Genomic DNA, 12,867 nt, shown 5'->3' with positions numbered 1-12,867 from the left:
ATATCCACATATAAAAATCTCTCTCTCTCTCTCTCTCCACATACTATAGGTTCTTATCGATACATAAAAACTTAAATAAAAGCGTTAATAAACCCATGATAGTATACCTTCTATTCTATATATAAGTTTTTTTCAAATATGACAACACATAGACATATATGCATATACATATATAAGAATACATACATATATGCATACTTAACATATACATAGTTTTATAAATGCATAACGTATAAGAACACAGATATATATATAACATATATAAATACATAATCCATGTATATAAATATATACATTCATTACAGTTAACTTTTTTTCATATACAAAATAGAAGACTGCATACATACATCTCATTCTCTCCCTCTCTTTCTAAACAAACATACACTCACATCAAAAAACTATCTATCTCTTTGTTTACCCAAAACACCATCACAGCCACAATCTTAAGCCTCCATACTAAGAGAGAGAGAGAGAGAGAGAGAGAGAGAGAGAGAGAGACACACACACACACACACACTGAACCACTAAAGTTAACTTTTTTTCATATACAAAATAAAAGATTACATATATACATGTCATTCTTTCTATTTTTCTTTTAAAAAAACATAAATGAATCTTAAAAAAGTATCCACATAAATAGATATCGTTTTTTTTAATATAAAAATTTAAATAAAAACGCTTAAAAACCCGTGATATTATACATTCTATTCTATCTATTATATATATAACTTTTTTTCCAATATAACAACACATAGACATATATACATATACATATATAAGAAAACATATACATATGTGCATACATAACATATACATATTATACATTATATTCTATCTATTCTATATATAAGTTTTTTTCAAATATAACAACACATAAACATATATACATATACATATATAAGAATACATACATAACATAACGTATAAGAACACACGCAAATGCATAATCTATATATATTCGTTATAGTCTACCTAGTGTTGATAAAGTGGATTTCTCGATGACTCCCAAATAAAACGATTTTTTTTAATAAACAAGGATTTTTTCCAAATTATTATGTTACCGAAAATCTCTCTCTCTCTCTCTCTCTCTCTCTCTCACATCCACCCCTCTCTCTCTCTCTCTCTCAATGACCGCAGCTCAGGCAGTGATAGGCCCACCGATATGGGGAAGAGCAGCCAGAGACGCCAGCCATTCGGGGTGTGCGCTTGGTGACTTGATGGGGCGTGCAGAGCAGATGACAGAGCATACACAACGTAGATGACCGAGGCTCGCATCACCATCACCCTCCCCCTCTCGCAGTGAGATGATGTCCCTCTGCTCGATTTTGTTAGAAAAAACATGGGTTGATACAAGGTGAAGCAAACTCGCCTACCTGCAGAAGGAATCTTTCTTCCACACAAGCTTCCCTTCTCCAGCATCATTTTGGTTACAAAGCAACCCTGAAGCTGTGAAGTTATCTCCATGGCACCTGGAGTCCTCTTTCTTGCTGCTTGAAGCGCCCTTTGGACACGAGCTTCTCTTCTCCAACATCATTTTGGCTACGAAGCAACTCTGAAGCTGTGAAGCCAGAAGTACAAGTTCTATCTCCATGGCACCTGGGGTCCTCTTTCTTGCTGCTTGAAGCGCCCTTTGGACCAAGTTACGACGACTTTATGTAGGTGGTGCCCATATAGATACACAAGCTTCCAAACTAATTTAAGACCAGTACCTCAATTGTTCTCTCTTGTTTTCCTAAGCTACATCTGCTGCAGGCTCATCATTTGTGCGAGAATTGCAGCCCTCTACAGAGGCGGATCTTGGACACTCAACAACAGCAGCATTGGAAAGGGTGAGTTCTGGATGGGCCTGTGAATGGAACAATTTGACATGGCAGAGCTGGCCACCCAACTCATCTGCAAAGGTCAGCTTCCTCTCTTGCATGCGCTGCCAACATGAAATCAGCCAAAAATCAATTTAAAACCCAAAAACATGGCCCTCCAACATACTACCCAAACAGGAACAAATCAATGAAAAGCAAGTCACCCCATCAGCTCTTATACTTAATATGCAGGCTTGACGTGGACAAATAAGTACACTTTTGATGCATACCATGATTTTGCAGTACCGATTGCAATCGCGTGCCATTCTCACCAGCCATGATTTGGCCATTTTCTCAGTCTCAAGAGCATTATTGGCAGCTACTTTCACCTGCACATAAGAAAGCCAACATTCTAAGATGAAAAAGCCTAAGACATCATGACAGTCTAAAGAAGCCCAACTTAAATGCGAGTTTAAAATTTGAAGTTGCACATCTTATCTACAAGATCAATTTAGCATTCATAGCATCTGCAAAGTCACTTCCAGCATTTTAAAACTGTGAGAAGCAGCTACAAGATAAGCTGCTTGCATTTTACCTGGTATAAACTTAAGGCAGAGCGTGGGCTTTGCGATCTCGAAAAGCTCTGGATCAAATTTTCTTCCACAACGCTTCGCATTGTGTTCAATTCCTTCAAGAGTTTCACGGCAAGCCCTTCAATGTCATGCATCTGGCGTTGAGAGAACTCAGCAGCTCTTTCTGCACGGCACCGCAAAGACACACATTCCTCACACTTACATGCCCCTTGGCAGACTGGGGAAGTTGACCTTAGAATCCCTTTCGCAGGGATTGAAGGTGATGATTTCAGTGGTGACTTGGCATTGCTGAGCTTGGAAGTTTGCTGGGAAGGTGGAGAAGGTGAACTATTCAACATAAGAGATAGCCTTTGAGCATGTGATGATGATGATTGTGTTTGCGGAGTAGCGGCCACAGCTGCTGCCGCAACAGAGATCCCATATGAAGGGGATAAAGATGAAACCTTTGATAATAAAGACTTCGAAATAAAGGGCTTCTCCCGATTATGGCAAGGAGACCCAGGTAAAGCTTCTTCCTTCTGGCTGGATTTATCAGGTGGGCTGGATTCATGGATGATGCTGCCCTTAGTCCAGGCACATACATCAACCCATTCTTGGTTGAGGCTACCCCGGCCAATGTAGCACTTGAAAGCTCGTGGCAACTTTTTTGGACCTGCACAATAAACGCTAATATGTTCTTAGTCTCTCTAATGCAAGGATCCTTGCAAGACACTTCAAATGATCTTCAGTTGGGAATGTAACATTACCTCGGTTGTCCAAGTCATGGAAGCCCTGTTCACATTCCCCAAACTTGGACGCCTGTAGCAGCTTTTCTCGGGACAATGGAGAGATGGCCTGCAAAATGTTAAGTAGATTTAACAAAGAAAAAGGCTGGGATTGCACCCATGGATACATAGAAATCAAGCATCGAATAAGTCAACTTGCCTTCCTTTTACATGGGATCTTAGATGGTTTGAGCTGGTCCAACCCCTGCTCCTCTTCGGCATCAAGTCTCTCTGTAGTAAACAGGCTGACTGGCAGCTCAGAAGACTCCTCACTGTTCACCTGTCGGCAAACCATGCTCAGATTGTCTTTGCTGTGCCTTACAGTAACCAACACTCGTTGGTGTTCCTTGGAAAAGCCAATTCTGTCTCGAGAGTGATCATTTCTGGAGGACTCATATTTTGGGGAGATCTCGTTGCATTCATCATTCACAGGATCACTAAGACTCATTGAGCTGTTAGTAGATACTTCTAAGGCACCATCAGAGGGCTTGAAAACAGCAGCATCAATGTCAGTTTGGATAGATTTCATACTCCTAGCCTCTTCTGCTCTTAGTTTTCCTTCACTTTCAATCAATGTAGCATACTTTGGACTTTGATCAGTATTGGGTAAGATGCAGAATTTCATGGATTGCTGTTGTGGCATGGAAATGATCCCAAGCTCTGGTTGGACAGACTTGGTGCACAATCTGAGCACCCAAGGAGATGGGCCTATCAATGTGCCACTCTCTGATTCATCTTCTAGAGCCAACTTGACTGCTGTTGAACCAACAAGAGACCCTTCACACATCAATGAACTGTAATTGTGGCTTTCTCCATTACTTTCAACATCTTCATTGCCTTTAGCTTCGGTAGGCACCTCATCATGAAAACCACTCCCCTCATTTGGCTCACAATTGGTTATCAAATTACTGTGTGGCATTGAGCTGTCCTTCCAACTCAGATCTTCAGATAGAGCACAGCACAAAGAAGCAGCTGGAGATTCTAGCTGATAACTGTCTATATCTGGAGCTGAGTTGAGAGAACACGTTGAACTTGTGAGAACGTAATCATCGATGTCTGGGGCTGAGTTAAGAGAGCATGCTGCCAATGTATCAGCAGGCATCAAAGAAGGCTCACAAAAGCCATGTTTATCCATAGACTGAGCCTCTAAGACTGCATGGCTTTTGGGTTTTTTGCCACAGGATAGCTGCTTTTTGTAAGATTGCCACATCTCCAAGGTCCATTCATCATCCTCAGTGGTTACACTCTTTGTTGTCACCAAAGGATCAGCCACAACTTTTCTCTTCTTGGATGCCACTCCTTCACAATCAACCTCTGTGGCCACAATGTTGGCTTCATGTAGCACACGCTCTGACTTGTGGCATGAAGTTGCAACATCTAGGGAAGAGAAATCATCACTAGATTCTGCACTATTGGAAGTAGAGGAGTCCAAATGCAGCTCCAAGCCACCCATGAGCACAGCATTTTCCACAGTCAATGGCATGTCACGCGGAGGGGCACAGCTTCCTGAGTTCGGGTCGATATCTGAAGAGAGCAGTGAGGATGGGGCTAAAGAGCTTTGCCCTTTCAGTGGCTTTTGCACAGATTTCTTCAGAAACTGATGCATCTCCTTAAGGGTCATCTTTCCCATGCCATCATCCTCATCGTCAGATGCCTGACTCATGGCCTTTATTGAATGCCTTCCATCTCTAACAACACCATTACTAGTTGCAGTACCATCTAATACACTTGAATTACCCTTGTATGTATTAAAGGAAAAGGATCCACTTTCACCCCACACAGGCTGTGTGTAATCTAGTTTCCGGCCTGCTCCCTTGGAGTGCATCATAAGATCCTCCATTGATCTTATCTTGCAACACCGTCCATCTATGGAGTTTAGAACCTTTATTGCCCTGGATTTGAAGATCTTATTCATATACCAATCTAGTCCAAAATTATCGTCATCCTCCACAAGCTTGTCAGTAGAAATGTGCACCTGATTGCGCATCTTGCTGCTTAATGCATTAGAATCTTGAACATCTGCACATAAAAGACATGGATCGTGCAGCGTTAGGCTTTTTACATGAGTAAACACAATCCCTTCAACATAATAAGACAGCCATGTCTGTTACCGGAGACCAGATAAGACATTGCAAATAATATGAGTACCCATCCTATGTATAGCCTTCCATTTCCCCTTAGCGAGACAAGCCAGCAATGAGAGGCACTTCCTGTGCATCTCTTTAGCTACCTTCCCATATTGTCAGACCTCAAGACAGTGCAAAGATCGGTATAAACATCCTAAGACATCGGTGTGTTTATTGCTAGGATTGCTATGTATGATCCGCCATGCCCTCTTCAGGCAGTTGCTCTGTCAGCTTTCCCCGCAAAGGCACAGGATTCCCCTCTTGTCAATTTTCTGTGTAGATTACTTCTTACTACAATAAAAGTGCATGATTACACATAAGCATCATGTGAGTGACTTACTACACTTTCAAATATCAAAGGCTGAGAGAGAGAGAGCACTGACATAGCTTCTCTTGTGATATACTAAGTCCACAGCTTTCAAACAATTCCTGCAATGCGATATTGAGAGTAACTTAATTTGGCGGGAAACACAGTCAGCATATAGCCCTCTCACTTTTCTTCTCTTCTTGACACGTGTTGGCAATATGACTTTTTGTAAAATAATAGAAATAGATTACTTTTATATATATAAAAAATTAGATAGATAGTACTAGTTCTCAACCCTTGTTGGTGCAGTATGTAAAAGACATTAAGAAGCGAAAAGCAGGAATGGAAACCGGAATACAAAGGGTCAATCGAAGGGATTTTTTCCTCTTATTTTTTAGAAATCTAGGATTTCTTTTCTCTCTCCTCTCCTTGTGCCTTTGTTGTCCATGGTTAATATGTAATAGATATTTAGACACACTTTTTTACAAATTCTGACGTGGCCGTGGGTGTAAAGGGCATGGAGGTGTGGCAAGTCAAGGAAGCTGAGCACGAGGAGAGAATGATAATATATGTGTGTACGTGTGTGCATATACAAACTTGCAAATCTTGCATATGTTTCTGTAGGTGAGTGTGTGTATGCATGTGTGTACATGTGAGCGAGTGTGTGTACGTCCAAATGTGCATGCATATACTCTATGTGGTGTGCATGCCATGTGTATGTACGTGTGTTTATATGTGCAAGTGTATATGTGTGTGTCCATGTGTGTGCATGTATGTGTGTGTGTTCATGTGTGCATGTATGCATGTCTCTCTCTCTCTCTCTCTCTCTCTCACACACACACACACACTCAATCTCCCACGCACGCACACACAAACACCCTCTCTCTTCTCACGCACACACATACACGTGCACATGCACCCCCCTCTTTCTCTCTCTCACACCCCCCCTCTTTCTCTCTCTCACACACCCCCCCTCTCTCTCATGCCTACACATGCACATGCACTCTCTCTTCTCACACCCCCTTCACACACACAAAGAAACTCTCTCTCTCTCTCTCTCTCTCACACACACACACACACATACATGTGACTGCACACATGTGTGATTGTGTAATGTCGATTTCATGCATGCATCCATCGTGCAAGTGTCTTGTTTGTGCACATGTGCTAGTGTGTGTATGTGCACATGTTTGTGTATATGGTGTGAGTGTGTGTTGTGTTTATGCACGTGTGTCCAGTATGCGAGTGTGTGTGTATGTTTGTGTACGTGTATCATGTGTGTGTGTGCATGCACATACATGTGTGTGTCGTCATATATACATATCTATTTACATATACATACATACACACCTATAGATATACACATACATACATACAGAATATGTGTGTGTGTGTGTGTGTGTGTGTGTGTGTGTGTTTTATCCTTGTATGTATAGGTATGTATATTCTCTCTATGTATGTATGAATTTAGTGGGCGGAAAGGTGGGAAATTGTGGGGCTTTCAATTGATGGGCATGGAGAGTGTGGTCGTCCTAAGCAATATATACATATGGCTGTGCAGGGATGGGGAGAGTAATGCAATGCAAAATTGCAAGGAGGCTATGGGTGTGAAAATCCAAATGGCCGCTAGGAGCATGTCATTTGGATAGGTGGGGACAACACATTTATATATTAAGTAGATGTGTGTGTGTATGTGCGTGTGTGCATATACAAACATGCAACTCTATGCATATGTTTATGTAGGTGAGTGTGTGTGTGTACATGTGAGCGAGTGTGTATGTATATACATGTGTGTGCATGTGAGCGAGTGTGTGTGTATGTACTCTATGTGGTGTGCATGCCATGTGTATGTACACGTGTTTATATGTGCAAGTGTGTATGTGTGTGCATGTATGCGTGGTGTTCATGTGTGTGCATGTGTGTGTGTGTGTGTGTGTGTGTCCTCTCATAGAGACACACACTTAATCTTCCACACACGCACACACAAACACTCTCTCTCTCTTCTCACACATGCATACATACACGTGCACATGCACCCCCCTCTCTCTTTCTCTCTCACACACACACCCCTCTCTCTCACACACACACCCCTCTCTCTCACGTATACACATGCACACATTCTCTCCCTTCTCACACCCCCTCACACACGTATAGAAACTCTCTCTCTCTCTCTCTCTCTCTCACACACACACACACACACACACTTACACATGCATGTGTGTGACTGTGTGTGCACATACACACATATGTGTGATTGTGTAATGTCGACTTCATAGGGGCATGCATCATGCAAGTGTCTTTTGATTGTACACATATGCTAGTGTGTGTATGAGTGTGTGTGCGTCTGTATGTATTTATTTGGCTCCATGTGCGAGCGTGTGTGCATGTATGTGTGTGCGAGCATGTGATTGTGTCCGTGTGTGCATCTTTGTGTCTATGTGTGTGCACGCGCACGTGCATGTGTGTGTGAGTGTGCATATATATGTGCAAATGTGTATGAATGTGCATCTATGTAAACATATGTGCATGCATTTGTGTGCATGTGTACTTATGTATGTGTGTGTATATGTGTGTGCTTGTGTGTGTGCATATGCATGTATATATATGTACAAGCTTCAGTGCGTGTGTGCGTATAAGTGTGCATATCTGTGTGTGTGCATGTGTGTCCATGCATGCCAATGTGTGTACATGTGTGCGTGTGTGTGTGTGTGTGTGTGTGTGTGTGTGTGTTTGTATATGTGTGTGTGTTTGTGTTATGGGCTACCGCACCTCCCAAGAAGGAACTCCACACAAACACCAATGGGAGAAGCAATAGACACAACAATTGTTGGGTACTTACCAATGCTTCGAGCTCGTGTCCCTTGAGGCTCCCCAAGCTCGTTTTGGAAGCTCCACTCCTCTAAACACCACCTCCACTGCGAAGTCGCTCACACCACATATGCAAGGCAACCAACCTCTCACTCTCTCATACAAATACATGCATGCAAGAGGCACATGTATTAGAGCACACTCTCAACTCTCTCTCAAGACAAAGTACAAGAGCTCTCATAGCACAAAGGGGGATTGTGTCTTTCCATTATGAGAAATTACCTTATATACAACTAGCCCTTATTCACACTTGGGCGCCCAAAACTTACTAACTAAGGCATTAGGTGGCCAGTATCTCATAATGTACAACTTTTATAGTGCCTTTGCATAACACTTATTAATGTCCTCAAATGGAGGAACATATTTGTTAATGCAAAATGGGATTAACATCTCCTCCTACCTGATGTAGGTTCTGTCCTCAGAACCTGTTATCGAGGTCTAAAGACCTGGTCGTCGAACTCATGTTTGTAGAAGTTGCGACGTGATTGAAGCTTTTTTAGGGTTCTTCTAAAGGCTGCGTGTGACGTCTAGAACTCGGTGTCGACCATATTTTCAAATATAATGTGCATGTAACCTGGAAGACACCTTAGGTGATGATAGTATAGCATCATGCCCCTTTCATCAGGACCTATGTTCATGTCGAATCAGAGCTGTTCAACTGTAAATTCATCATATCATTCCTTAGGTTGATTTATTAGGACCACTATCAGCTTTAGAAATCTGACTGTTGCCACCACGATATCTAGATCTGGAGCACGGTTCCAAACTCGTATCCAGGTGAGCATTTGCTGCCTTTGACTAGCAATATTCGAAAATGTTGATGGTGCAAATAGCGAAAAATTATAGCAAACATGAGAATCCTAGCACTTGGCATCATGGAATTATAACGGGGTTAACCTTCACTTGATAGGCATGTATAGTGGATCAACCCTTTGGGTTGGCGGCGGGGAGCACTGGCACTACTAACTATATTCACGAATTGTTAGATATTCCTTACGCCATTTTGGTTGTGTACCGAAATCCTCAATGTGTGGGGATTTGTGTCATCTGTTATGATGGCCGTGTAACCCCCCCTTGTGTGAACGGGATTTGCTTTGCGCCACCTATGGAAATAGTAACTAATCATGAATGTAACAATTCAGATCTCGAGCAGGTCCGCTAAGTGGGGGTTTGTCAGCTTTGTATGCTTTACCACATTTGCCCATAATGTTCCTTCACCTGCAATTGGTAACAGCTCCTCCAAATCGGGCATTGGTGCACGGAGAGGATAGGGCACATAAGGTTGCCAACTTGATGTCATTGCAGAATAAGCATTTGGCTGTATTCTTCGGCTTGGTTCAAACGGTGTGATTTGCATCAATACCTTGAACATTAACTTTGGCTTCAATAAGGGGTTGCCTGCTTTGATAAACCCTTCATAATCTGCACATGACAAGGACTCAAGGATATTGATGTCAGTGAAAGGTTTAATTTCATCTTGTGGTTGAATAGGACGTACCTCATGAAATGGCCATGGTGGAGACAAATTGGTTGTGCCGGCATCTCCTTGGGGGCAAGAGTGTCAGTGGGAAAATCAAGAGGGATAGAATGTATGCGAGATAAAATACAGTCTGCCTTAGTTTTGTCAGTAGGAGTCGCACTCGGGAAGGGGTTTAGTAACTTACTTGCAATAGAAGAGAACACTGGATAGGTAGTTGGAATGGATGAGCCATGTGTTTCTTCCTGACCCTCACCTGAATTTGGGGGTGGATGGGTAGGCTTGTTAATTTTCATGAATTCTTGGAGGTCAGTGAGATCTTCTGTAGTTATGTTAGGATATTTAATATGTGTTTTATCAAAGTTATAAACCACATTAGTCATCATTGACTCCAAATGTCTATGGATATTGCAGTAAACCTTAATAATACCAAACGGATGATAAAGAGTGGACTCTGAAAGATTTAGATGTTGGTGCGTATTATAAACTTCTAACCATCCGTGTGGCTGATGATCCATTGATAGCTGCATGCAACCACCTCATAGTTTGGCCGGTGTTGTGGGTGTATCATCTGGCATAAACAGGTTGAGTTTATCGACACTGTTATCCAACATGTCAGAATTTTGTAGCCCCTGACACCAACTACGGAGGTTAAGCACGATGGCATGTAAGGGGTAAAAAAAGATATCAGCTGGATTAGTTAGTACTAAATCCCCCCGAAAGATACCCATAATAATAGTGGGATCGGAAGGAGAGAGGGCTAGTGTAGATAGAAACAAAGTTAGTGTTTGTGGAGGGGCCCGAGGAGTTACTGGCAACGAACCTACCTCTGAGGCGGCTTGTTCGATGAATAGTCGTAATTCATCTAGTGGCTCCGTTCTCTTAGTCCTTTCCCTGATGGCCAGCTGGCGTTCCAATTCTTGAATCCTTGAGTCTTTGGTCGACAAAAGGTTAGAGATGGCAGCCTCACGTACCATTCTAGTAGCGTCCAACTCTTCATATCTTCTGGTAGCTGTTTCTTGTGCTCTTCTTGCAGATGCTTCCAGTGCATTAGCATCTTCAATCTTCTTTAGTTGCTCTTCTACTAATATTTGGCTGCTTCTCAGCTCTACTGATTGATATGGTCCATTTCCAAAGATCTTGTAGTGATTACCTCATTTAAAGCTTTAATCTTCTATGCATGGGCTTTGTTTAATTGTTCCCTTTCAGCTTGAAGGTTAATCACTTTTTGTTCAACGCTTCAATTAGGGTAGCGGTTTGCTTTGTAAACCCTTCTTCTTTGACTTGGAACGTTGCATGAGCTTCTTTAAGCTGCTGTGTATGTTGCCCTTCTTTTTCTCTAGCATTTGCCACCTGTTTTTGAAGCTGCTCCTTGGCTTGTTTGACTTGTGCCTTCAGCTCCGTGCTCTCTTTGATCCTTTGAACTACGGTTTTTCTTAGCATTTGTTTGTGCCCTTCTAACAATTGGTATCTTGCCTCTTGTTCTTCCACGACCTTCAAGCCTTTGAGGATGATGACTTCTTTGTGTATAGCATCGGTTATAGCCATTTTCTCCTTAAGCTTTTGCACTTGGTCTGTAGCTTCCTGTACTTGCTTCTATAGGGTGACATTCCTGTCCTGGATCATGTGAGTAGTAAGTAAGTGACAGTGCCATACCCTTTGCTCTTGTTCCTAGATAGAAGCGCTTGTGGAGGCCGCACCTTCTATTTCACTAAATGGTAATTGTAACAAGCTGTCGAGGCCCTCCCTTGTCTCCTGTAAAGAAGTGATAGGCCCTTAAGTTATGCAAGAAGGAATGGTCATCTAGTGGGCTTTCATCTTCCAGTCATTGTCACTTGCTTGGGCTTGTAGGTTCTTCTGTTCTCTTCCTTTTCTCAGCTTCTTGGCTTTTTGTTGTGGCCTCTGGATGTGTGGATGTAGCCTCTTCATTTCTTTTGCTAACATCTTTCTGTGGTACTACATCCTCTGAGGTCTTTTCTGCACCAATCTCTGTTGAAGTTGGCTGATCTAAGAGAATAGAGTCGTGGAGTGGTGAGAGGTTCTTGAATGCCATTTATGGTGAGCGTGCGAAGAGGTAACTTCAAAACTATGCTTACTGGTATATTGGGCAGTTTCATTCCCCATGCTTTGTGCTGCTCCAGCACCTGCTAATATGATGCAATATCTTGTGTTATTTCTGCATCCAAGTGTTGGGATTCCTCAGTAACTACTGGAATTATGCCCTCATCTTTTTGCCTTTCTTTGTCTGCTTCCCCTTCTTCAGCTCCTGCATTATTTCCTTTGTCTCCTTTAAGAGGGCTTGTCCTTCATGTAGCTCTTCTCAGTAATGATGGTTGGTGGCTCTAGAGACACTGTAGCTTGTGGTACCTATGCTTTCGGCATGCCTTCAAGAATTGGAAGGTTAGCTATGTGACTTAGAACCTTGGTAAGTGCACACCTTTTATTGGTGTGACTTCAGGTAATTCTCCATCTCTCTATGGATGTACCATGTGCACAGTCTTCCTCTTTTTCTTCATGTACCTTGGTTATACAGTTAAGTGGAACCCTATTATACCTGTCAATTGGCTTCACCTGCATCATCATAGACATTGCTCTACAAGCTTTCGCATTTACTTCATCACATATATTGTCATACTTTGCCCCATTGGAGTTATGGGAAATCCTCTTTAGCATATCTTCCATGGGCATCTTTTCAATATTGTGAATATGTGTCTGGATTGGTGGGGACAACTGCAGAGCATCGCATATCAATTCTTTTGAGAGGAGGACATGTTCTCTGGTGCCATGTGCCTTTTTTACAGTACCTCTCTTAGTGGCTTTATCATATGATTTGAGGTATTCCGCACATAAATCTATGTTGATGTTGTAGGGCTTTCGGCCATTCTGCTAAGACCCACTTTCTCGAGCTTACCCTTGACCTCTATATCCTCCAA

The 12,867-nt window shown here is 42.2% G+C and overlaps 1 protein-coding gene across 1 annotated transcript; it reads right to left on the bottom strand.

The window, feature by feature from the left end:
- Window positions 1–999: 999 nt before the first annotated feature.
- On the bottom strand, window positions 1,000–10,911 carry LOC147615177 (uncharacterized). Its single transcript, XM_086778885.1, has 8 exons — window positions 10,762–10,911; window positions 10,430–10,505; window positions 9,650–9,879; window positions 3,317–5,260; window positions 3,139–3,226; window positions 2,395–3,044; window positions 2,090–2,188; window positions 1,000–1,924 (listed from the first exon to the last, which is right to left on the bottom strand). Exons 1-8 carry the CDS (start codon window positions 10,909–10,911, stop codon window positions 1,733–1,735), a joined length of 3,429 nt encoding a protein of 1,142 aa, XP_086635011.1. The 3' UTR covers window positions 1,000–1,732.
- Between the last annotated feature and the right edge of the window lie 1,956 nt (window positions 10,912–12,867).

This window comes from Cibotium barometz, chromosome 40 (genome assembly GCF_041138505.1).
Source record: "Cibotium barometz isolate CiBa-2024 chromosome 40, ASM4113850v1, whole genome shotgun sequence".
In the NCBI taxonomy this organism is placed as follows: domain Eukaryota; kingdom Viridiplantae; phylum Streptophyta; class Polypodiopsida; order Cyatheales; family Cibotiaceae; genus Cibotium; species Cibotium barometz.
The sequence above is the reverse complement of the archived record's forward strand: the minus strand, read 5'-3'. Positions and strand labels throughout refer to the sequence as shown.

Coding starts and splice junctions, on each gene's coding strand:
- LOC147615177 (XM_086778885.1), bottom strand. CDS start 10,911: ATGGTACGTGAGGCTGCCATCTCTAACCTTTTGTCGACCAAAGACTCA. Junction 10,506..10,761: donor TCGAACAAGCCGCCTCAGAG/GTAGGTTCGTTG, acceptor TGTTTATGCCAG/ATGATACACCCACAACACCG. Junction 5,261..9,649: donor GAACATTATGGGCAAATGTG/GTAAAGCATACA, acceptor CTCCGGTAACAG/ACATGGCTGTCTTATTATGT.